Below are 26,658 nucleotides of genomic sequence, written 5' to 3'. Positions count from 1 at the left end.
TGACTTTTTCAAGTTCTTAGCTTGCGAGAACAGCGTTTGGGAAATTTACTGAGAAGTTTATAGTCAGCCTGGATTTATGTGGGTGGCTTTCCACACCAGGCCTAAGGCAGGTGTCATGGGGAGAAGGGGGGGAAAAGAGGGACAAAAGAAAACCCTTTGCTTTTCAGGACAGGGAATGCTGAATTCATCGTACCAGAATTAATCCACTGTCTGTCTTAATCATCTAGAATTTAATCAAAAAGCTTGGGAGGAAAAGACGGGGGGGGGGGGGGGGGGAGTTTACAGTAACTTGTGGGGCATTACCCATGGGTTCAGCTCTGTCTCCTCTAGGGAACTGGAAAAGAGTTTGACAAGTTGCAGATCAATTTTTCATCTCATTCATGCCTCTCCAGATGTTAGCTTCTATGTAAATAGAGTACAGCCCATTGCCCACATCGTGTTACTGATTAACCACTGCAGCAGACTGGGATCTTGTGCAGTTTAACCTTGAACTAGTCACTGTTCCATGTATTTATCTCTTAAAATAAATTAAAACCTAATTACATAGTACTTGGAACTGCTTAGAAACATAAAAGACCTGTGCTCACTCTTTCCTTCTTACTGCAGAACAGTTTATCTGTAGATCTCATGGTATTTTACAGCAAGATGGTATTATAGTTTTATAATTAAGATGGTTAAACACTGGAATAAATTGCCTAGGGTGGTTGTGGAATCTCCATCACTGGTGATATTTAAGAGCAGGTTAGACAGACACCTGTCAGGGATGATCTAGATGGTGCTGGGTCCTGCCATGAGGGCAGGGGACTGGACTCGATGGCCTCTCGAGGTCCCTTCCAGTTCTAGTGTTCTATGATTTTATGGAAACCAGAAGAGCACACTATCAGTGTATCAGAGGTCATCCCATTACAGGAAGCCTTGTAGCAAAACTGCACTATCAGAGATATTCTACAACACTGACAGTTCCATAGGGTTTGTCCATCTATTTCAGATGAGATGTAAAACTGAGGCCCTGACCACTTGTGGCCATTAGAGATCCTTTGAAGTTCTTTGCAAGAATAGGAACATTAGGCAGAAAGATGGGCAGGGGGTGGAATTTAGGAAGAAAGTTTGGAATTCTGCCAAAACACCATGATTAGAGTCAACTGGACAACTTATTCTTCCATTCCTCTACTCAATTTGTGCAGTGCTGTAGTTGAGATGGGTAATTTATTATGGATTCCACACTATTTGCAAAGAAAGGATCACAGAGCCTTGAGAAATCACTGAAAAGCTCCTTTAGCTTCCATTAAAAAATACTGTCAAGTCCTTAATCACAGTGGTAAATAGTTACTCCCATCAACTTCAGTGGGATTGGTCATGTGAGGAACTGCTCACCAATGTGAGTGATGCATACCCTGGCCCAAAGTTTCTTGCTGGTTTGGTTGCGAAAGTGATCTTTCGCATCCGCACAGTAAATCTGAAGCTCTTCAATAAATAGTAATTCTACAGATCATTTCACATCTCTCTGCAGAGATGTGTTTAGAAATGACAGGAGATATATAACACCACATCACTTAGGAAGGTAATAAACATGTTTTATCACAACGTCATTGTGGCGGTTCACCTTAGTCCAAAGCCCCTACCCATGCATCCAGGCAGGGCCCCCTGCCAACTGCTGCCTTAACATCCCCCAAATTCCCATACGCTAGTCATTACCCAACTGTCCCAAGTCCAATAGCCCCATATGCAGGGTTGGTTGACCCCCGCCCACGTAAGGATTACCGTCACCCTCCAGTTACGAAGGGGGGGGGGGAAGGGGCACCCGGGCCCTCCCTCTCCACTGGGCCCCAGCTCGGGGCCCTAAGGTGTAGGGACGCATAGCTCCCTACCCGGCTGACGGGGTGCTTGCCCGAAACTCGTCAGCCCACGGGCGCCAGTATCGCCCTGCCCCGGGCTGCTTCCTTCCCCCCCTCGCTGTCCTTGTCCTGCTGCTCACCGAGCAGGGTTCCTACCAGAGTCCCTGGAGCTTCCTCCTTCTTATCGTTGCCGCGGTCCTCTCGTGGCAGCTGCCGTTCTGCTCTGGCCCTGGTTCGGGTTGTCTCCCAGTCCCTTTCTGGACTCTGCAGTCCTCTGAGGCTGCTCCCGTTCCTCTGGCCGCCGCCCTTTTGAATGGGCCCGCCGCTGGACGTGCCAGCCCGACGTTCTGCCGTGCCGGCATCCAGGTATTCTGCCACATTGCCTTCCCCCTAGCTCAGCCCACCCCTGCCCGTCACCGGCGTATGCGGGCTGCCCAGCTTTTGCTGGCAGCGCGGCTTTTCTTTCTCCTCGCTGCCTCCCCCACCCTCCCGCAAAGCGGCAGAGGCTTTGCCAGACCCAGTGTGGGTCCCCGCGGACCCGTCAAAGTAATCAATAATCTCTGTGCACTATGGATTGTTTCTCTATTGGAATGGATGTAGCATTTTCGCTACACTTTCTAAATTTAAAAAACCAACATTAAGTTTGAAAAAAGTATGTGTCTCAGAGGTTTTTTTAATATTACAATGGCAAAATTTGCAAATATTGCCAATCAGCATGAGTTAGAATAATACTTTGCAGTTGTACTTTGTCTTTCATCTAAGCATCTGAAAGTACTTTACAAACACTGCATGGTATATGTAATTACCCTCATTTTATAGATGAAGAAGCGGAGCCACAGAGAGGTAAGTGACTTGCTGGAGGTCAGAAAGGGAATCAGTGGCAGACCTGGGAACTGAATGCCTCACTCCTGCTCTAACCACAGAAAAACACTCCCTCTCTATTGTTCCTGTGCTTTGATAGTCAGTTTCACCTCCACAGCTGGCTGCTATCTAGTTGGACAGTGACCCCTGTGTACCAGTCTAATTTGCACAGCTCTCTGGAATGCATCAGGCTGTATTAGAACTAAATCATTTATTTGACCCCGAGTTTCTGCTTAGCTAAGCTTTGACTTTGGGCATGTCTACACTACAAAATTACATTGACCTAAGTTACGTTGGCAATCAGCTGCCACAGTAATTAAATTGCTTGTGCCTGTCCACACTATGCTCCTTGTTTCAGTGGTGTGAGTCCTCACCAGCAGCACTTGTACAGATTGAATTGTCAGCACTGAGCACTGGGGAATGGCTTCCAAAAAGCCAGGAACAGTTAATGTAAGCAACTCAGTGTGCATACTGACATGCATTGACCTTACTACATCGACACTGGCTCTATGTCTCTCACGGAGGTGGAATTATTAAATTGGTGTAGCAGGCCAGTTACATCAGCAAGAGCAAATTTTTAGTGTAGATGCTTATTTAGTTAGGGCAACATAAGCTGCCTTGTGTCGACCTAACTCTAGTGTAGACCAGACCGTAGACTTCTGTTAGAGAAAAGAAACTGCCCCCCAGTAAAAAAGTTTGGCCAGGCCGCTCTTGACTCCTTGAGAGAAACCGGCCACACCCTTCCTGCATACCATTGCCTTTAGAAAAGGGGAAGGTGTGAAAAGGGGAAAATAGCCTGAGACTCTCCCACCCGTCACCTTGGCGTGAGAACTGCGAGGCTTACCTGATCGCATGAAACCTGCACAGTTTCGGCCCAACCCCTGGGACACCGACCCCCCCACTTGGTAACCATTGGGCCACATATGGTAATATGCAAGCGCAGGGAAGTGATGTGCAGATTTGGGGATAAATACCCATCGCACAGTTCGCTCTAGGAGGTCTTCGCAACACACGTACCACCATGCGTGCGCCGTCTCGTATATTTCAAAGCGCTGCCGGCCTGATCAACCGACCAGCCACCTCCCCCGACTCTCGGGCGTAACCAAGGCCTTCGCAACCGAACCGATATCTGTGAAATGTTCTGTGTGCTGTGTAAGTTGGTATGTAGGATTTGATTTTTTCCTGTTGTATAAGCTTAGTGTTGTAGTTGTTTTGGGTAGTACATAGAGTTTGTAGTTATCACCGTTATTTAATTAGTGTAGCTGGATATTTTAAGATTAGGGACTATTCCCCTTGCCATTCCCATCCTTATATCTCTGACACGTTTAACTAGAAATCATAGAATAAATATAATAAATACTGTAAATTCATTATTAACACGGTCTATTAAAAATCTTAGAATAAATACTATAAATTCACCATTGTCATAAATAAATATTTTTTATTTGATAAAACTGTCCACCTGGTTCTGTCCTTCCCCCCTTGGGTATTTATCATTGGACCTGTGATTCTTGCGACAACTTCCATGTTACTTCTGCACATTCCTCTCCAAAGAACAATCCCAGGGCCCCAAAAGCAGCAGAGCTAGTCAAAAAGGTAATTCATATGATCCCCATTAGCACAATTCCAGTCATAGTCTCCCACTGAAAGAATGAAGCCTGTGCTAATGCAATAATAAAAAAATGTGTACCTTTGGTTGAAATGCTCCCTGAAGAGACCCAAAAGGACCTGAATGTGGAAGCGTAGGTGGCATTCCAGGCATTGCTGGAGGATAGGTTGGAAAGAACTACAAAAGACGACAACATGAACAACAGCCATGGCAGAAGTGAAACCTCTCCAAGATCATGATGAAATTTTTAAAAGCCAAAATAAAACTTGAAAATTTGCCAATCTTATGCACTTTATTGTTAATTTCAAACATGTTGGACTACCAAATTTGCTATATTTTTGAAACAAAGGATCACCTCCCCCCTGTTTTCTAGAAATGGAAAAAAAACCAACCCTGTGTTGCTTGACTTTAGTTATAGATTTACTAATTCTGTTTAAAAATCCTATGTAGGGATGTGTGAAATCACTTCATTTTACAAAGCAAATATCAACCCTGTATATATATGCTGCTATTACAGACTAGCTGCACAACATGTACTTATCTTGGGGAAAGAATTGTATTGAGATTTGCTTGGGCCTCTCCAGTGTTCCTTCAGATTTTCCATCCATGAGCAGAGTGAGTTTTGTGAGTGCACCAGTATTGAGTTTATGTGCGCTTGTTTGGATGTGTGCCACTGTGGCACCCAAGGGGTACGTCTAAACTACATGCCTCAGTCGGCAGAGGCATGTAGATTTGTTTTTTTGGCAAAGGCAAATGAAGCCGCGATTTAAATGATCGCGGCTTCATTTACATTTACATGGCTGCCGTGCTGAGCCAACAAACAGCTGATCAGCTGTTTGTCGGCTCAGCGCGGCAGCCATGTAAATGTAAATGAAGCCGCGATCATTTAAATCGCGGCTTCATTTGCCTTTGCCTATGTGTCTAATCTACATGCCTCTGCCGACAGAGGCATGTAGTCTAGACACAGCCTCTGCTACCATGTCTCCCACCCTCCCCTCGCCCCATCTGCTCCCCTGGTGCCTGCTGCTCCCTCTCACCCCTCACCCTCCTCTTCTGTCCTAGCTCCTGCCCTTCTCACTCCCCTCAGCCCTCCAGGGACCTGCCCCCCTCCCCATCCTCTCTGACCCCTGCACCCGCCCTTCCACCCTGTGCCCACTCCTCCTCTAGCCCCCTTCCCCATCCTCTCTCCTAACACCTCCCTCTACCTACCTGCCCTGCCTCTCTCCTCTGCCCTCTGGTGTCCTCCCCTCCCTTCCCCTCCATGTGTCTGCCCTTCTGCTTCAACCCCACAATCCCCTGGCACCTGCACCTTACCTTACCCCTGTACCTTCCTGTTGCCTCCCCTTCCCTTACTGCCCCTGCCCCCTTTGCCCTCTTTCTCCCTGGTGCCCACCTCCTCACCACCCTCTGGCCCAGTTCTCCTTAAACCCCTTACGGTCCCAGCCCCAGCAGCCACCATTGCCCCAGTTGCTCCCAGGGGCTGGGCCACGCAGTGGGCAGCTGCCCCATGTGCTGGGACTGGAGCTGGGGTCACGGTGCTATATTTAGTATTGTGGCCCAGGCTCCAGCTCCAGCAGCTGCCACTCAGGCTGCGTGGTGGCTGCCCAGCTGCTCCTGGGGTGGGCAGTCACCTGCCACGCAGCCCCACCCCCAGGAGCATCTGGGGCCACAGCTGTGTGGCTCTGCTGAGGGGGTGGGCAGGAATGAAATTCTTGGTGCGTGCCTGTGCAGGTGTGCACCTTGCAGGGAACCCTGGGCCTCTCCTGAACAGACTGTAACAAGTACCAAAAGTGGATGCAGCTTTGGTGCTGTGGCGAAATGAGCAGGATGAGGCCACTAGTCTCACTTTGGGTACATCTACACTGCAATAAAAAACTCACAGTACTGAGTCTCATGCTAGAGCCTGGGTTCTGAGACTCATGCTCCAGCCTGAGGCTACATCTAAACTACAAGCCTCTTTCGAAAGAGAGCATCTAGACTGCAACCACTTCTTTTGAAAAAGCAAGCTGCTTTTCCAAAGAGAGCACCCAGGCAGTCTGGATGCTGTCTTTTGAAAAAGCCCTGTTTGCATTCAAGAGTACCTTTTTTCGAAAGAGCACTTCCGAAAAAAGGGGGTAGTCCTCGTAAAATGAGGTTTACCACGGTTGAAAAAACTGCTGCGTTCTTTCAATTTAATGATCTTTAAATTATTAAATCGAAAGGATGCAGTGGCGGCCATTTTTTTCCAAAAAACCTTGTAGTCTAGACACACCCTGAGAGAGACTGAAGATCTATGCTGCAATTTTTAGCCCTGCCACCTGAGCCCTGTGAGCCTGAATCAGCTGGGCCAGCCACTGCTGCGTCCCAGATCTTTTATTGCCATGTAGATGTACCCTTTGTCTTGTGACCTGATCAAAATGTTATGAAAGGACCATGTCCTCTGATTGCAATAATCAACTCTCTTAGGGTATGTCTACACTAGCCCCCTAGTTCGAACTAGGGAGGCTAATGTAGGCGTTCGAACTTGCAAATGAAGCCCGGGAATGAGGTGTAACAGTTAACTTGAACTAAGGATTTAGTTCGAGTTAACATTTGACTGCTGCGTGTAGCCGCGGGCAGTTAGTTCGGACTAAGGGGATTTAAAAATGGCGCCCGGACGGGAAGATGAAAATAAAGCCCGGGATATTTAAATCCTGGGCTTCATTTGCAACTTCGAATGCCTACATTAGCCTCCCTAGTTCGAACTAGGGGGCTAGTGTAGACATACTCTTAGAAATCTCTCCCCACCGACCCAGGTTCAGCAATCTAAAGGTACAGCAACAACAATGCAGAATGCAAAGTTGAAAAGTACCAAGATTTTACATTTAAAAAACATTCAGACAAGAACAGGAACACTTTATGAACAGATGAATCTAAACTCCTGTCTGTATTAAAGACATTCAAGAAATGCAGTGGCAAGCAGAAGCATAAACAGCAGAATGGCCTAGAAACATGAGCACTCACATTGGAATGTCGAAAGTAAGGGTTGTCTAATTTGGGAGCGTACTTGTCAAACTGGAAATAGAAGAGAAAAGAAAAGCTGAGTTTGAGTTTCACAGCACATAATGAACACAGATTTCAACAGGCAAAACATGGCCCTTTTGTACAGCATCTAACAGAACAAGGGAGCCTGACTATTCCATACTCATTCAGGAGGGAGTGACCAGTGCTCTCAAAGCTGTTGATTCCCAGCAATAAAGATGCAGCACCTTGTTGTATACCAGCCCCTGAAGTGACCCTCTGAGGAGCAAAACTGGCACAAATGGGTCCCCTCATTGTCACTGAGGCTACATCTAGACTGCAGGCTTCTTTTGGAAGAAGCTTTTCCGGAAGAGATCTTCTGAAAAAACTTCTTCTGAAAGAGAGTGTCCACACTGCAAAAGCACATTGAAAAAGCAATCTGCTTTTTTGAAAGATAGCATCCACACTGAATGGACACCATCTCGCATGTAAGCTGTGATTACTATGGATGGAGTGGCCACCAGGGCACCTGTGCTTTTTCCTCTTTCCTCTTCTTGAGAAAGAACTCCCTCTGCCCCAAAGGCAAAAAGCCTTCTTCCTCGTAGAATGAGGTTTACCAATGTCAGAAAAACCCTTTTGTTCTTTCAATTTTTTTTTCAAAAGAACATGACTGCAGCATGGACATAAGTTAAGTTTTTCAAAAAAAAAAACTCTGTAGTGTAGACATAGCCTGAGAGAGAGCTCTGAACTAGAACACACACACCACCAAAAAAAAAAGTAGGGAAGTTGTTCCCAGATCCAAATCTGGTGTCTCTCTCTACGCGCTGAATTGGAGAAGTTAGAAAGCTGGGGCTTCTAATCCACATTTTACTTCTGCAACTTAGGCCCAACTCTAATAATCAAGCTAATACAAAGCCAAAATACAAAGTACAAAATAACCAATGAAGTCAGCAATTTTCCCACACCTGTTGAATAGTGCCAATATGGGTAAGATAGCTTTTAGGAAAGGGACCCAAGGAATCCATACACAGAGATCATGATATTATGCCCCCGCCCCCCTGCCCCGCTCCCAAAAATGGATAGTTCAGAGCTCCTTGGATAAAGCTAGGCTCTGAACTCCCCTAGCTTCCCAGTACTGGGCTTCAACATCTCCATGCATGTGACCTGGGTCTCATATGTATTCTCACCAGCATTGGCTCTGAATACCTGTTTAAGGAAATAATGCATGTTTCATCTTTGAACAATAAGTATTTTGGTGGGGGGGGGGGGGGGGAGGCAAGGTGGGCCAGGGACTATGAATGCTACTCATTTGTCAAGTTGGTTGCTATTACACACTATCCTACGTTCAGGAGAGCAGATTTATAATTTTATTAATTACAGTTATTACTGGAGCCATGTACCCGCCAGTGTAAATACGATAAATTACTAAACACACGCAGCTGGAGATTTCAACATTCCTCTCTGGCATTAGAGTTAATAAACCTGATCTGGTGAAATATAAGACGTGAGTAAAATACAACAAGAGAGATTTGCAAGCTGTTTTCACTAGAAAGTCTGACATCCACAGGGCATGGATGGGCGGGTAGGGAGCGGTCAGCGGGATCAGATATCAAGGAGCTCAAATAGCATACCAGTTTCAAGGAATGTTTAGAGGGCTGTTTTTACACAGCAGAAGAAAAGCGAAGAAGGTATTTGCATGAGGCTATGTTGTGTAAGCACCTGGAACTCAATTTGGGGTGGGAGATATTACTTCCATTGTTCTGTCATTAAGCGGATTATCACTGAACAATGTTGTCATGCAACTCACAACAGGAAAGAAAAGTAGAAGACGATTGAATACATTTTGGATGTGGCATGCAACAGAGGAAGAAAAAGCTAAATCCTGTTTTTTTAACCTAACAAAATAAGTGCCAGGGACGTAGGGAGAGTGGGTGTGTCTAGACTACAGGGTTTTGTCGACAAAAGTGGACTTCTGTCAACAAAACTATACCTGAGTCTACACTACAGCCGTGTTCTGTCGACATAACGTCAACAGAACTCGGCAGTTTTGTCGACAGCGGTAAACCTCATTCTACGAGGAATAACGCTTTTGTCGATGGAGTTCTGTCGACAGAAGGCGTTATTGCATCTACACTGTCCTTTGCGTCTACACTCTCATGTCGACAAAGCGGCTTGCTTTGTCAACAGAACTGGATGCAGTCTAAGCGCTCTTTGTCGACAGAAGCTTTGTCAACAGTATCTGTCGACAAAACTTCTGTCGACAAAAGGCTGTAGTCTAGACGTACCCAGTGTGCTTAAAAAAACTGACAAAGGTGGTTTATGCTAGATACCCTAAGATTTTGTTAACAGCAGCAGCAAAGCCCCATTGTGCTACAAGCCCTGTCAGGGTATGTGTACACAGCAGTGTTATTTCAGAATAACTGACGTTATTTTGAAATAACAAAGAGCGTGTCTACACAGCAAGCTGTTATTTCAAAATAATGTTGAGCTGGAGGACTTCTTACTCCAACTCCTGTAACACTCATTTTACAAGGAGTAAGGAAAGTTGAAGGAAGAGTGTTCTTCCTGCAACTTCCTGCTGTGTAGACAGAGCCTAAAGCCGAATTAAGCTATTTCAACTTCAGCTATGCAATTGACATAACTGAAGTTACGTAGCTTAAGTCGACTTTTGCCCTGATGTGTAGACGTGCCCTCAGTGAAGAAATGTGAAAGCTTCTTTCATGGCCAGAAGGTTTTGTCCTGTAAAAAGAGCCAGACACATATAAATTAGTGTTTGTTGACCGAATCAAATAATGGGAGCCCAAATTGTCTAACAGACACAATTTGGGGAAATAGGAAAAAATCCATATAGGGACAACACTAAACTCAAAGGCTTTGTCTAGACTGGCCAGTTTTTCGGGAAAATCAGCCGCTTTTCCAGAAAACCTTGCCAGCTGTCTACACTGGCCGCTTGAATTTCCGCAAAAGCACTGACTTCCTACTGTAAGAAATCAGTGCTTTTTGCGGAAATACTATGCTGCTGCCGTTCGGCCAGTGTAGACAGCTGAGATTTGTTTTGCGCAAAAAAGCCCCGATCGCGAAAATGGCGATCGGGGCTTTTTTGCACAAAAGCGCGTCTAGATTGGCCACGGGCGCTTTTCCGCAAAAAGTGCTTTTGTGGAAAAGTGTCCGTGCCAATCTAGACACTCTTTTCCGAAAATGCTTTTAACGGAAAACTTTTCCGTTAAAAGCATTTCCGGAAAATCATGCCAGTCTAGATGTAGCCAAACAGTGCAAGTGCTGTATTACAGTAAGAACTGCAAACAGACATGCATTATATGGTCCAGTTTATTCCACAAAACCTTTCTTGACATTTTTATTTTATATTAGAAAACTCTATTCTTTTGTGCGTGTTTGTGTGTGTGTATGTCAAGGAGCTGAGCCAGTTGATGCAGTTAAGGGTTGTTAATCTAAAAAAAAGTACAGAGCTGACTGTGGTTCTCAGGCCCCTTTATCTCTCTCCTTCATGGTAAACAAACGGTGTTTCTGTTTATTGGTAGGAGCACAAGGGAACTGTGGTGATAAATGTTTGTGGTTCTGAATGGGAAGGAGAACATCCTTCAAGAGTGGAGGGACTAAAGTCAGGAGTGGGGCTTCTTGGCAGATGGGGGAGAGAGAAACCTAGGTGAAATAAACAGGACTGATTCTGGTACAGTGTGTTTAGGTCTTTGACCCAAGATTCTTTACTTATTCTCACACCATGGGAGGTGCAGAGGGTGGCATGAGCGGCATCTGGGGTAAGCTGGATGGAAAAGGAGTGAATGTGTGCTGGTGGGTGTGTTGGTGCTGGTGAAACTCCGCCCTCAGCAGTGCCACTGGGCCAAGAGAGGTACTGGCCTGGCCCAAACTCTGAACCAAAAACCAGTTGTTCAGCTCTTGCCTGAGCAGTTCATGAGAGAGAGAGAGAGAGAGAGAGGGAGAGAGAGAGACAAAAGCCCATTGGCCTGTGAGTTCCACAAAGACATAGAAGGAAGAGAGTCAGATATTCACCTGGCATTCCCTGTTTCTGCAGGTCATGCTGTGGTGGTTTTCTACGTGAGGACTCATTGGTGGAGGTAAGAGAGATGCCTGTGACAAAGTACCAATCAGAATCCCTGAATGAGGCTGGCAATACATGATTGGTTGGTTGAATGATATCAACAGACTGGTATCTAAAGACAAGAGAGAACACCATGAGTCATCACAGCAGAAAACACAGTGGGGCTTCATAAAGCATAAACAATCTTGCCCCACCCTCCTCCCCTAACCCAGCCACAAATAGCCACAAATACTGAGGTTAGGACACTTTAAAAGGAACACTATAAAGTTAAAAAACAAAACTGGAATGAATACTTTTACTCCCAACCCACAACAGATTCCGCTTCCTAGACTGTAACCCCACTTTACATGATCAACACTGAAAGAATTCTAAACATCTCTTCTTTTATTGTTTTTGGTGCATTAGCCTCAGCTGCGACAGTGCGAATAAACTAGTCAGTGTCACATCCAGGTTTTCCTGTACTAGCAAAGGGGTGTGATGTTTGTGTTGGGAGCACTGCAGGGCTGTGTCTACACTGGCAAGTTTTTCCAGAAAATCAGCCGCTTTTCCGGAAAAACTTGCCAGCTGTCTACACTGGCCGCTTGATTTTCCAGAAAAGCACTGACGATCTACTGTGCGAAATCAGCTGCTTTTCCGGAAAAGCTTTGCCGCTCCCGTTTGGGCAAAAGTTCTTTTTCCAGAAAACTGTTGCGCAAAAGGGCCAGTGTAGACAGCTAGCTAACGCTTTTCCGAAAAAGCAGAAGAAATGGAAAAAAGCGGTTTGGATGCCTGGAGACCCTGTAGGAACCCTGGACTTCCTGGTAACCCAAGCTCTTAAAGCAGACGCAGGCTGCTGAGCGCACGTGGCAGGAGCGTGCCTCAGCCCTGCGGCCTGAGGTCTGCCACGGCACCCCTGTCCTTCCCAGCCAGCATATCACAGCCAGCCATGGCAGCTCCGGGTGGTGAGCCACCTGCACCCCCAGCTCAGGAGGCCCCCAGGGGCTGCAAAAGGCGGGCTCCCTCCTGGACCCCCAGAGAGCTGGAGACCCTCCTGGACCTCTGGCAGGAGGAGGAGGGTCTCCATGACATCCGGTCCAAGCGCCGGAATGTCGACATCTTTGTCCAGATGGCCGAGGATCTGAGCCAACAGGGACACCCTGCCTGGAACAGTGAGCAGATCCGGGCAAAAGTGAAAGAGCTCCGGCTGGGGTACGTGCGGGCCAGCAAGGGCAAGGGGGCAGGACCAGACACCTGCCCCCACTACGACCGGCTGCACTCCATCCTGGGCCAGCCAGCCCCGCAAGGCCCGAACGTGCCCGTGGACACCTGTGTGCGCCCCCCTGTCATCCGAACCACCGAGGTGGGGGAGGGAGAGCACAGCAGTGGCGCTTTGGGAGAGGAGGCCAGTGTTGCCATCCAGCAGGCCCCCTCCAGCAGCCCCTCCGAGGCCGGGGAAGGATCCACCGGTTTGTCTTGCACTTTGCACTCACAAGGGCGGGGGGTGGGGGGAGAGCACGTCACTCAGGCCACGTGAGCTGCACGCTGCGTAGCATTAGGCAGCAAGCAGCACGTGCAACCATGTGCAGCCTGGTGACCGAGCAGCACGTGGCTGCAGCAGGCAGCTGCAGGGCACGCCTGGGACCGTGCTGCTCACACACATTTCGGCAGGACCAGGGGGAAGGGTGGATGCCGGCTGGAACCAGCCAGGGCCCCAGGGACTCAGCCCAGAGCCCGCACCTCCGCAAGGGTGCAGCACGCAGAACGGCAACACTGTCCCATGCCTGGCTGTGAGGCACAGCCAGCTGCTCTTGGGTAAACTGCAGCATCACAGCCCTGTGAGCGTGGCCCCCACCGAGCCCCTCGCCTGCTCCCGGTGCTTTGGCTGGCTCCCTGAGGGAAGTCCCCACTGCGGACACACATGTCCCTGGGCTACCGGGGTTGTGGGAAGGATAGTGGAAGGGAGAAGGCCCGCCCTGAGTTTTGCTGCAAGGATGGGACACTCCCCAGTCACTCTCCTGGTTCCGTCCAGGAGATGTCCCATGCAATGGGATCTGAGAGCCCAGACCACGTCTGCCAGATGTGCTCCCAGGCACTGTGTGGGGATGCATCTCGCTCCCTGTCAAACACCAGTGATTAGCCCAAGGCCTCACAGCCTCCACCGGCAGGGAGTTCCACAGGTTAACACAACACAAGCGCCCTCCCGCCCTCCACGGGGCCAGGACACAGACCGGTGCTTACAATACTGGAAGAGGACCCTACTCTGGGGCGGTCCTCCTTGCAAACATACAACACGGGGGGCAGGGGGGGAACCGAGTGGGCCCAAGCCACACTACTGTGGTGTCACCTGGGCTCAGGGGTGGAGTGGAGGGCATGAGGTGTGGGGACAGTGGCCGGCCTGCCTGACTGACCCATCCTTTCTTCTCTTCCCTGCAGCGGGACCGAGCACAAGACCCTGCAGTCCGGCAGCAGCGGCACCCCCAGCAGGCCAACCCCGGAGGCGCAGGCTCTGACACCGGGACCAGCTGCTTCGCCGGCACGTTGTAGCGGTGGAGGCAATCCAGGCCTCCATTCGCGAGCGCGTGCAGGGGGACCTGCAGTGGCGGCAGGAGGCCTGGGCCACCTTCCAGGCACAGTGTACAAGGATGGCCGACTCCATGGCCACCCTCACAACACACTTTGTGCACGCCGTCCACTATGGCATGGCCGTACCCCATGCCCCCGCCATCCCTCCCGTAGCACTGCCCATGCCCCGTCCTGCCCCTGCAATGGCCCCTGCTCCTATCCCAGCTCCTGCCCCTGCCGCCCCTGCTCCTATGCCCTCAGCTCCTGCCCACCTCCCCGTGCAGCCTGCCCCGATGCGGCCTGCCCCACATGTGCAGGTCCGCCCCCGAAGGAGCGCTCGCAGGGGCCACCCGTCCCAGTAGCACCTCCCCCTTCCCGTCCCAGTTGAAGGTCTCCTCCCCCTCCCCCTTGTAAATAAAAAGTCTATTGTTCAGTTGATTCTTGTGTTGGTTATTGTGTTACTCGAGGTAACTGTAATAAATGATTTGAGATGCCAATTAGCCACCTAAATTTAAAAGGGTTACAAACTGCGGACACCAAATTCTGTATCTATCACTGGGGGTCCCTTTGTAAGTGGTCATTGGTTTGTGGCGCATAAATAAATACTGAGACTTTTCAGTAAAATTTAAACCACAAACTATATTAACATAGACAACAAACAAGCAAGAAAGGTTAAAAGACGCACACTAAAGATTATGTAACATAGTCTAGACGCAGGGGACGATTGTAGGGTTGCTGGCAGCCTCAATCCTTTGGTCCTTCCGGGCCCCGGGAGAGGAACAGCCAGGAGATCCCTCGAAGACGACTGGAATCGGGTACGCTGACTTGAGCCTTCCACACGAACCACGAATCCTCTTCCTGTTCTTCGGGACAGGCGATGATGGCCTAAACCCTAGCCTAAACTAAAAAGAAAAACCCTAACTAAGCCCGACGCACCCGACGAACAGTCACGATGACGGCCGATGTGCTTGGAACCGACACTTTACAATTGGGGGGAGGTAAGGGGAGGGGGTGGGGAAGGGTAGGGGATGGGAGGGAGTCGTATGGGGAGACCCAGGCGACCCTACTATGGGGCCTGTGCGAACATGTCCGTCAGGGCCTCTCTGATGCGCACCCCATCCTGGCGCGCCTGGCGGGCGGCAGCTGTGTGGGGCTGGTCGAACGTCTGTGCCTTGGCTGCCATCCATGCAGGGAGAAAGGCCTCCCCACTGCGCTCCACAATGTTGTGGAGCACACAGCACGCGGCCAGTACCTCCGTTGCATTCCGCTCACCCATCTCGAGACGGGCGAGCAAACAACGGAAGTGGGCTTTCAAGCGTCCGAAGGCGAGCTCCACCTGATTTCGGGCCCGGTTGAGGCGGTCGTTGAACCGGGCCCGGTTCTGGTCCGGCCGCCCCGTGTAGGGCCGCATTAGCCAGGGCAGCAGGGCGTAGGCAGCGTCCCCAATGACGCAGATGGGCATAGGCACATCCCCGACAGTCAACTCCCGCCGGGGGAAGTAGGTGCCCGCCTCCAACCTGCGAAACAGTCCGGAGTTGCGGAGGATGCGGGCGTCGTGTGCCCTGCCGGACCAGCCCCCGTAGATGTCCAGGAAGCGGCCCCGGTGGTCCACGAGGGCCTGGAGAACAATGGAGCAGTACCCCTTCCTGTTCATGAAATGGGCTGCTCGATGCTCCGGGGCCCGGACGGGGATGTGGGTTGCATCCAGGGCTCCCCTGCAGTTTGGGAACCCGAGGGCAGCGAAGCCGGCCATGGTATCATCCACGTCGCGCAGGCGGATGACTCTTGGGAGCAGGACGTCGTTGATGGCATGGACGACCTGCAGAAGGGTGCAGAGAAACACAAGGGAACACATCACATAAGGCAGGGGTGAGTGTGCGCTCCCTTGGGCCCCCCCCCCTTGATTCCCTCTGTCCTCACGCACGTACACACACACACACACACACACACCAGGGCCCCCCTCGCCCCACGCCCCCCCCCCCCCCCCCACCAGCGGGCCTATGCAAGGGAGGGACGGCCCAAACCCCTGGGCGACCCAGCCTGGAGTCTTGGCTGCCCCTGGGCATGGAGTGCAGCACCCTCCCCCCACCCCACTCCCCACTCCCCCTGGGACTTACCTCCATCACGAGGACACCGACGGTGGATCTGCCCACCCCGAATTGCTGTGCCACCGATCGGTAGCTGTCCGGGGTGGCCAGCTTCCACAGTGCGATGGCGACCCTCTTGTCGACGGGGATGGGTGCCCACAGCCGGGGGGTGGCTCTCTGGAGCGCAGGGGTGAGCCAGGCGCACAGCTCCAGGAACGTCCGCTTTCACATGCGGAAATTCCGGAGCCATTGCTGGTCGCCCCATTGCCCCAGGACCAGCCGGTCCCACCAGTCCGTACTGGTGTCCAGTCTCCATAGCGGCCTCTCCGCGGTGGGGTGCTGATGCCACAGGGCCGCCATGGCCTCCCTGGTGAGGGAGTCGAATGCGATCTCTGCCTCCTGGTCCATGAACAGCAGGGCACCAGCCTGCAGCACGAGCTGCAGGCACTTGCACACGTCCAACAGGGGCCCAAGCAGGCACATGGCCACCCACGGCTCCATGGCAGACAGGGCAGGGCAGAAGAATGAAAACGCAGGAAAAAGCAGTTGGGGGCCAAAGGGTGGTGTCCCCAAAAGTCAGAGGGCAACCACCAAACCTGCTAAGGGTGTCAGTCCCTGCCAGAGGTCCTAACGCACGGAGCAGGAGACAAACGGCTGTCCGGAGAGACCCCTTTAAGCACGTGTCTGAACGGCGCTCCGGCCCCGCCCCCGGAAAGGTCTGGTGGCCTTTGCCCTCTTCAAAATGGTTCTGGGCTTCTGATTTTGCGAAAAAGCGTCCTGCCAATCTAGACGCACTTTTCCGCAAAAGCGCATCGTTATAACGATAACTCCGGGACCAATCTAGATGCACTTTTCCGGAAATACTTTTAATGGAAAACCTTTTCCGTTAAAAGCATTTCTGGAAAATCATGCTAGTGTAGACGTAGCCCAGAAGAGTATTGGTTGGTTTTAAAATAAGCAAGACAAACCTGCTCCCATTGAAATAAAAAAAAAATGGGAATATTTGCATTGGTTTAAATGTGTTAAATTCTCCTTTCTGGCCAAATTTGACTTGGTGTCCCTTTGAAAAAGGCATTCCCTTCCACCTGCACCATTCTCGCTAACTTCTCTTCATCTTCCTTGATGATAACTATATCATCTGCGAACCTCAAGTTGTTAATTCTCATCCTGTGCACCGATATCCCTTCTACCTCTTCCTTGATCTTGTCCATCGCTCTCTCTAGGTGTGTGAGGAAGATACTCGGTGGTATTGGATCTCTTTGTCTCATACCTCTACTTGTTCTAAACCAACTTCCCAACTCTCTGCACATATATGACAGCATATACACTTCACCATCCCTCCAAGGAAAACAAGGACTAACTCACAGAGATACACGATAACAGTCTGACATGACTGGCTTCACTGAGTTGTGTGTAAATGTGAAGCAGCCAGGTTAGTGCCTGATCACAGGAGAGCATTTTTAAGTGGCTCTTTTTGCTGCAGCTGTAACTTAAAGGCTGACCCACAAATCTATTATCGGGTCTCTCTGATTTTGGCCTAGTCTGGTGAAAACTGAAATAAAGATCATAAGGATCCCACTATTTTCCTGTCAGCCCCCTGTCTGCAAGACCTTGTGGAAACCATTCAACCTCCAGCCAGGAGGCAACTCCACAGGTCTCACTTCAGGTGGCAGGATTTGATACATACAGTGAGCCTCAAACTCTGGTCTGCGGCTGAGCTTGCTGCTTTCACTTCACTCCCTGGCCTGGGAGCAGACAGACAAAGCTCAGGAATAGAACTATGGCATACCATGTGACTAATGGTAAGCATCAGCCAACAAGGCTGGACCAAAAATACCACAAAACTTACACACTTCACTAGTGGATATGTACAGTATTATTTAAGCACCTCAGCCTGTGAATTCAGACTTTTCCACAGTAGCATTCATGGGCTTGGACGTGCTCTCCTCCTTTTGATATAACCAGTGTGTGTGTGTGGCGGGGGGCGGGGGAGAGATGCACGGGGCACCTGAGAATACTTGTGATGAGAACACTGAACCCTCAGTTACCTCTTCCAAATAATGTACCAGTTCTAGGAGAGGCTCAACACCTTTAATACTACATATCTAAACACTCCATCTCTTTTATCAGAAAGTAATTGACATTTCTCTCTCCTCTGCCTCCAATTTATTCTCCCATACAAAAAATGGTGCGGGGTGGAAGAGGAGAGGTAGAAGGAAGAGGAAGAGAGACACATTTCATTTCTCTGGCTCAAGATCTGAAGAAGGTTGCAGCTACTATAAAAAGAAAAATGTTCTATCATCTGATACAGGGTCTCCCTTCAGTGTCAACATGAGAGGGTAACTGGCCCTTGATCCCCAGATGGGGACAGATTTTCCATAGTGCTAAGCACTCCATTGGCTGAGCTCTTCTTCTGGAAATCAGGCCCTTAGCCAGGCATGACATTTTTGTTGTTCATTGTAACAGTTGTGTCCCCCTTTTCCAGCTAACACCCCTTTTGTAAAGAGACCCTGACATAGTGATTGATCCCATGAGGTGCAGAGTACCTTACACTCCCATTCATTCCAATACAACAGCAGTGGGGAACCTAAAGCCCGGATACGACCCCTGGCTTGCCTTGATATGGCCCCCGGCTTGCCTGGATCCAGCCCCCGAGGCTTGCCCCGCCCCCAACATTGGGGAGTGTGCACTGCACTCCAGCCCCCCTCTGCCCCTCCACAGGGCTGGAGCACAGAGAATCTACTAACCTAGGCCCCTCTAGGCTCTGGTGTGCAAGGGGAATGTGAGGAGTGTCTTTCTCCTTTTCATTTGGGGGCCATGTCAGTGAGGGGTTGTTTTTCAGTGGGTCAGTGGCTCCCAACCCAAAAAAGGTTCCCACCCCTGCAATACAAGGCAGGCCCATAATAAGGAAAACATTAGTTACAAGAAGGCCCCTCCACCTGGAATGGAATAGATGTCTATAGCTTTTAAGCTGCATTGAATAGCTAGTTTCTTGAGAGGGCACTTGTAAATGACCCCTTATCTAGGTGTATGATGTTTCTTAGTTGTAATTACTTTGGGCTATGCACACATCATGAACTAGATTTTTTGGTTGAGACTCAGTAGGTGAAATTCGCAAGGCCTATGGAGTGCTTATGTCCCCTGAAATCTTCAGTGCCAGATTAACATGGCTCTCTGCAAAGGAATGAATTTCACCCACTATGGAAATTTTAGTAGCTTCTCCTCAAACCTTTGAAGTGGTCTGGATATGGGTGGGACATAATAGGTAGAGCCCTGCAAAACCATATATATTTGCCCTATATCTGCAGGTATCCACATCTGTGGATGCAGCTACAGATGCAAATACAAATCTTTTATCTAGAACCCTGCAAATTTGCAAATATCTGCTTTATATCTGTGGGTATCTGCATCTGTGGATGTCAATGTGGATCTCTGTGGCTCATTTTTTGGGGATGCGAATACAAATTTTGTATCCACTCAAGGCTCTAGTGATAGGGAGTTTAGCTTATCTTCATTTCTTGGGAAATTTCTTTATGCATTTGTAACACACTTCCTTTTCCACAATGTGCATATGATATTAACATTATCCCAAATGTTTAATCTCTTCATCTGAAAAGTCTGTGGAGCAGTTTTCATGGAACAAATGGCTTTACATGAAACAGGTTCAACAATACTCAATTTGTAATGAATAACTCAATTAAATCTTCACCATTAATCCAGGAGATTCCTGATTATTTATTTAAATGTTGTCTAGAATTGTAGAGACCTGGTGGGGAGAGAATACCTTTTATTATTTAGTATCATCCATAATTCTTTTGGTGAAAGAGACACACTTTCAGAGCTCTTCTTTGGGTCTTTTATAATTATGGAAGATACTGACGTTATAAATCATCTGTAGTAAATAAAATAATGAGAGCAAGTATCTTCACCTGCTATATGTTATGTTTGACTACACATATTATAATTATTCATTATTTCCATTGCATTAGCACCTGAGAGCCCTGGTAATGAATCAGGACTCCATTGTGCTAGGTGTTGTACACGTAGGGTGTGTCTAGACTACATGGCTCCATCGACGGAGCCATGTAGATGAGGCAGGACGACAAAGAGAAATGAAGCTGTGATTTAAATAATCGCCGCTTCATTTAAATCAAAATGGCCACCACGCTGTGCCGATCAGCTCTTTGTCAGCACAGCGCAGCATTCTAGACGGGGATCTGCTGACCCCAGAACCCTTTGTCGTCAGATCCTGTAAGTCTCGTTTCATTATTTAAATCGCAGCTTCATTTCCCTTTGTCGTCCTGCCTCATCTACATGGCTCCGTTGACGGAGTCTAGACACACCCACACAGAACAGCTGCTGTTCTATTATCAATATTATCAAGTATGCTGATACAAACACATATTTGCTGTTGAGGATACTTGTGTCCTGACATTCTAGTGAGGTCAAGAAAACATCCCATTTAAGTTGCAGCATAATCAGAGAATGAATCATCTAGGCAAGGTGCTGCTGATGATACTAACGGAGAGATTGAGATCGCTGATAGAAGAACATCTAGCGCAGTGGTTCCCAAACTTTTTGGCATCACGCCCCCTTTTTGATTTTTGAAAAACCCTCACCCCCCCCCCCAAAATAGCAAAACTTATTGAGCAAAAAAAAAAAAAAAGGAACTGACTGGGGTAGCAACACTTGATGGGGCACACACCCCAGTTTGGGAACCCATGATCTAGCAGATGAGCAAGCGGGATTCAGGAAAGATAGAAGTACCATACAGGAGATATTGGCACTAAGATATAGGGTACGTCTACACTACAGCGCTAATTCAAACTAACTTAGTTCGAATTAGTTAATTCGAACTAAGCTAATTCGAACTAACGGATCCAGACTAAAAAACTAGTTCGAATTAGCGTTTTGCTAATTCGAACTAGCATGTCCACATTAAGTGGACCCTGAACCGAGGTTAAGGATGGCCGGAAGCAGTGCCGGCAGGGCATCAGAGGAGGACTTAGAGTGTGGAGATGCTGTCTCAGGCTAGCCGAGGGCTGCGCTTAAAGGGACCCGACCCCCACCCCGGACAGACAGTTCTCAGGGGTGCCCCGCTTGCAAAGCAGTCCTGGCTTGGAGTGCCCGGACTGCCCACACTGGGCACATCACACCACTCGGCCATCAGACCGGCTGCACTTGCCGCAGGCTGCCATCTGGGGAGAGGGGGCAATTGGGGGGCTGCAGGAGAGCTTCCACCCCCAGAAGCCTGCAGAGCCAGCCCAGTCCTCCCCATTGGGGGCTCGTGCCCCATTCCTCCCTCACCTCCTTCCACTTACCCTTCCCTAGCCCCTCTTCTTGATGTACAAAATAAAGATAACGTGTGGACAAAACTAGAAACTCTTTATTTAACAAAACTCGGGGAAACTGGGAAAAGGAGGTGGGAGAGGGGAAGAGAGAGGGTGGGAGAGGGGAGGGGGAAAACTGGGAGGAGGGAGCTGAAAGGGGGAAGCAAGGGAAAGGAGGGGGTGGGGAAACTGAAGGATAAGGGGTAGGGGTCTCGCCGGGCCAACCGCCTCCCAGCACGGTGAGGGAGGGGGCCTCGGCGTCCCCGGGGGGATGGGGTGGAGGGTGCGGAGGTTGAGGTGGGGGGTGTGGACATTGAGGAAGAGGTTGTGGGGGTTGAGGAGGAAGAGGTGGGAGGGGGGGCAGGAGTGGGAGGAGGGACAGTAGTTGGGGGGGCAGCAGGTGCAGGACCAGCACGGGGCACCATGCTCTGCAGCAGGAGCTGCAGGCTGGTGCTCAGCCCTCGGAGCTCAGCCAGCAGCTCGTGGCGGACCTGCAGGTCTTCCCGCATCCAGGCCTGTAGTGTGTGGTGCACGGCTCGCAGGGCCCCCAGGTGCTGGTCCCGGTACTCCTGCTCCGTGCTGGCGGTCCGGAGCAGGCCGCGGGTGCGGGAGCATGTCCCGGGCGGGGTGGTGCGCCCTGCATGAGCAGCAGGTGCAGCTGTAGAGAAAGAAGAGAAGTGGTCAGTTCTCCGCAGAGGATGATGCCCAGCCCTCTCCCCAACTCCGCAACGTGAGGGTGACCATGTCCTGCACCGTCACAGCCGCTGTGCTTGTACAGAGGCCATGGTCAGGATGTCTGGCTCTCCCCGGGACTGGGAGCTGCCCTAAGACCACACCCATGCCCCTGTGCCATGTATAGTGTGGCCGGGGCGGCGGGGGGGAGGGGGAGATGTTCCCTGCCTCCGTGTAGAGGGGACATGTGAAGGGAAAGCATCCTGCTGGGTCCTGCCCCAGGGTCAGGAGCATGTCAGGTCTCTTCGCACAAGCATGTGCCTATTGGGCCATGGCCCCTGGGTGTCACGCAGCTGGAGCCACCTGCCCAAGGGTGGCATGGCACGTGCTCGCACATGCACAGGTGTCTGCGTGATCCGTGGAAGGCATGGCCCACGCGCGCGGTCTCTGGTCTCCCTCCCGCCTCCCCCCCCCCCTCCGAACTACTTAATTCGAACTACTTACCCGGTACGGTCTCCCTGGACGACCCTGCTGGAACAGCTGGCGGTGGCCCCTCCGGTGCGCCCAGGTCAGGGCCTTCTGGTCCCGGCTCGCTGTCCCCCACCAAGAGTTGGTGGAGGGCAGCGAAGTAGGGGCAGGTGGCAGCCCCTGCAGCGGCGCCGCCCCTTGTGGCCCTGGCGTACCCCTGCCGCAGCTGCTTCAACTTAATTCGCACCTGCTCTTGCGTGCGCCTGTGTCCCCTGCTGGCCATGGCGGCTGCTATGCGCCCATAGACGGCCGCGTTCCTCCTCCTAGTGCGGAGATCATGGACGTTGGGGGCCTGCCCCCAAACCTCAATGAGGTCCATGACCTCCGCACTAGTCCAGGAGGCCGCGTGCCGTCTACGGCCCCTGGATGGCCCCTGGGTGCTCGGGGACTGGGCAGGGGACGGCTCACTGCCACTGGCTACCTGGCTCATTGTGGGGCCACTGGCTCAGCGGCAGAGACTGCTGGCAGGGCTGCCTGACTCCAGTGCCGTCTGGCCAGAGTCTACCCCTTTAAGGGCCCGGGGCTGGGGGAGAGGAGAAAAGTTTTCCTGGTTGTGCCCAGAGAGGCCACCAGGGGGAACCTGGGAAGGGCTAGCCTCCCACTAGTTCGAATTAAGGGGCTACACAGCCCTTAATTCAAACTAGCTAGTTCGAACTAGGCTTAATCCTCGTACAATGAGGTTTACCTAGTTCGAACTAAGCGCTCCGTTAGTTCGAATTAAGTTCGAACTAACGGAGCGCTAGTGTAGCGCCTAGGAAAGTTAGTTCGAACTAATGTCCGTTAGTTCGAACTAACTTTGTAGTGTAGACATACCCATATAGTGGAGAAAGCTCGGCGAAAGAACAAGAACATCTACAATTGCTTTGTTGATTTTCAGAAGGCATTTGACAGTATAGTGACTTGGGCGGTGTTGGAGTCATACGGAGTGGATAGCAGACTGATACGGTTGTTGAAGGATATCAGTGATAGTGTGGCGGCAGCAGTGAGAACGTGCGGAGAGTTGAAGTTGGTTTAGAATGAATAGAGGTATGAGACAAGGAGATCCGATATCACTGAGTATCTTCCTCACACACCCAGAGAGAGCAATGGACAGGATCAAGGAAGCGGTGTAGATGGGATTGAACTAGAGAACGTAGAGAAGTTCACGTATTTGGGGAGTGTGACGGGGCGGCATGGCCCCGCACTTGTGCACCAGGCGGTGGAGAGCCCACTGCGCAGGCCCAATCAGCTGTCTGGCGGCCGGCGCCGGATGGGGGGCTGGAAGGGCTACGCCCGTGCCAGACGTGAAAGGCCCGGAGGGGCGGACCCGGTGGGAGGAATGTCCTGTGACGTCATTAATAGTAGCCCCGCGGCTGGCAGCGGGGACGATAAGAAGCGGAATGATGCCCGGGGGGAGGAGGAAGAGGGAGCAGACTCCAAGGGGGCGAGGCAGGCGCCTCCTTTTCTCCCTAGGGCGAAGATTGGACCTAGAGGACAGCGACGGACCAAGAGTGTGGCGTAACACCTTGGGTGAGCTGAAAGAGCCGGTGAAGTGACGCTCACAGAGGGTCAACAGGGAAGGAAGTAGCTCAGGACAGGCGTGGAAAGCCCGAGGGCTGGTGAGTTTCAGGCAGCAGCCCCGTCAGTCAGGACAAGGGACCGAGTGTTCCCCCGCCCTAGGGTCCTGGGCTGGGGTTTGGAGAGTGGGAGGGCCCAGACCCCCCTTCCCCGCTAACTGACGATCAACTCAGGTTAGAGAGAGTGCACAGGGAAGCAGGGGCACCGCGCAGTGGTGACTCCGGAGTGAGCGTCCCTAGTAAGAATCACAACTGGGGCCCCGCAGGGGCCAGAGGAACCCCGGGGCCTGGTCTGGGAATTGGAGCCCTGACTGTAGTGGGGTGCTCCTGCGAACGGGCCCCAGTACAGGGAGCAACATGACGTATGATCTAGACTGTAAGAAGGAAATAGCGACTAGAATAGCGAAAGCAAGAGCAAGTTTGAAGGCGATGGATAAGATCTGGAAAAGTAAAGTGATTAGCTTAGGAATGAAGCTGAGCATCTTGAAAACGTGTGTATTTAGCAGCATGTTGTATGGATGTGAGACATGGGTGATAACGAAAGATTCGAAGAGAAGGATATTGGCGTTCGAGAGGAGTTGTTATAGAAAGACCCTGAGAACAGGATGGATGCAGAAGGTCACCAACGAGGAATTCTATAGGAAGATACAGCCAAAAGAGAATCTACTGCAGAAGTATCAGAGGGGTAGCCGTGTTAGTCTGAATATGCAAAAGCTGCGAGGAGTCCTGTGGCACCTTACAGACTAACCGAAGTGTTGGAGCATAAGCTTTCGTGGGCAAAGACCCACTTGATCAGATGAATCTGACGAAGTGGGTCTTTGCCCACGAAAGCTTATGCTCCAACACTTCGGTTAGTCTATAAGGGTATGTCTACACTACAAAGTTAATTCGAACTAACAGTCATTAGTTCGAATTAACTTTGATAGGCGCTACACATGCAAACCGCTAGTTCGAACTTAATTCGAACTAGCGGAGCACTTAGTTCGAACTAGGTAAACCTCATTCCACGAGGACTAAGCCTAGTTCGAATTAACTAGTTCGAATTAAGGGGTGTGTAGCCCCTTAATTCGAACTAGTGGGAGGCTAGCCCTCCCCAGCTTTCCCTGGTGGCCACTCTGGGCACCACCAGGGAAACTCTTCTGCCCCCCTCCCAGCCCCGGACCCCTTAAAGGGGCACGAGCTGGCTACGGTGCCCATACCAGGTGCAAGCCTGCCAGCACCCAGCCAGCAGACCCTGCACCTGGCACGGCTTGAGCCAGCCACCCGCTGTCACCCAGCCCTCCCCCTCTTCCCGGGACCAGGCTGGCGGCTCCCGGGAGCCTGCCCGGGACCGGAAGAGGCGGGCACCCGCCTGGGCTGGTGCGGACATCGTGGACCTCATCCACGACCTCCGCACTAGGCACAGGAAAGTGGCCGGCTTGGGCAGGAGAGCTGCCAGCCTGGCCACCCAGGAGCAGGTTTGCATGAAAATCAGGGTGGTCCAGTGAGACCCCCAACCCTGAGCCCTGAGCTTAGAATGGCCGTCCTGGGTCAGACCAAAGGTCCATCTACCCAGTAGCCTGTCTGCCGACAGCAGCCAACCCTAGGGACCCTGGAGGGGATGGACCGAAGACAGTGACCAAGCCATTTGTCTCGTGCCATCCCTCTCCAGCCTTCCACAAACAGAGGCCAGGGACACCATTTCTACCCCCTGGCTAATACCACTCCATGGACCCAACCTCCATGACTTTATCTAACTTCTCTTTAAACTCTGTTCTAGTTCTAGCCTTCACAGCCTCCTCCTGCAAGGAGTTCCACAGGTTGACTCTTTGCTTTGTGAAGAACAACTTTCTGTTACTAGTTTGAAGCCTGCTACCCATTCCTTTCCTTTGGTGTCCTCTAGTCCTTCTATTATGGGAACTAATGAAGAACTTTTCTTTATGTACCCTCTCCACACCACTCATGCTTTTATAGACCTCTATCATATCCCCCCTCCGTCTCCTCTTTTCTAAGCTGAGAAGTCCCAGTCTCTTTAGCCTCTCTTCATATGGGACCTGTTCCAAACCCCTGATCATTTTAGTTGCCCTCCCCTCTCCCACCCTCTCTCTTCCCCTCTCTCACCTCCTTTTCCCAGTCTCCCCGAGTTTTGTTCAATAAAGAGAGATTCTATTTTTGAACACACGTGTCCTTTATTTTGTACATCAGGAAGGGGGGCTAGGGAGAGGTAAGTGGAAGGAGGTGAGGGAGGAATGGGGTACGAGCCCCCGATGGGGAGGACTGGGCTGGCTCTGCGGGCTCCTCGGGGTGGAAGCTCCTCTGCAGCCCCCCGATTGACCCCCCCCCCCCCCCCCCGGATGGCAGCCTGCGGCAAGTGCAGCCGGGCTGATGGCCGAGTGCTGCGATGTGCCGAGTGTGGGCACCCAGGGCACTCCAAGCCAGGACTGCTTTGCTGTCCCTCATCGAGGTAGACAAGCGAGCAGGGAACCCCTGAGAACTGTCTGTCTGGGGTGCAGGTCGGGTCCCTTTAAGCACAGCCCTTGGCTAGCCTAAGACAGCAGCTCCACTCGCTAAGTCCTAATCTGATGCCCTGCCGGCACTGCTTC

At 51.0% G+C, this 26,658-nt stretch overlaps 1 protein-coding gene across 1 annotated transcript in view; it reads right to left on the bottom strand.

Moving 5' to 3' along the window:
• Window positions 1–26,658, bottom strand: part of LOC102450345 (autism susceptibility gene 2 protein homolog) — a 437,768-nt gene that overhangs the window by 158,576 nt on the left and 252,534 nt on the right. The window contains exons 5-7 of the mRNA XM_075916845.1: window positions 11,314–11,474; window positions 7,288–7,338; window positions 4,387–4,482 (exon numbers count right to left, since the gene is read on the bottom strand). Of these exons, the coding sequence (XP_075772960.1) occupies window positions 4,387–4,482; window positions 7,288–7,338; window positions 11,314–11,474 (308 nt within the window). The remainder of the gene's footprint in view (window positions 1–4,386; window positions 4,483–7,287; window positions 7,339–11,313; window positions 11,475–26,658) is intronic.

This window comes from Pelodiscus sinensis, unplaced genomic scaffold (assembly GCF_049634645.1).
Source record: "Pelodiscus sinensis isolate JC-2024 unplaced genomic scaffold, ASM4963464v1 ctg36, whole genome shotgun sequence".
NCBI lineage: Eukaryota > Metazoa > Chordata > Testudines > Trionychidae > Pelodiscus > Pelodiscus sinensis.
This window is presented reverse-complemented; position numbering and strand designations above follow the sequence as displayed.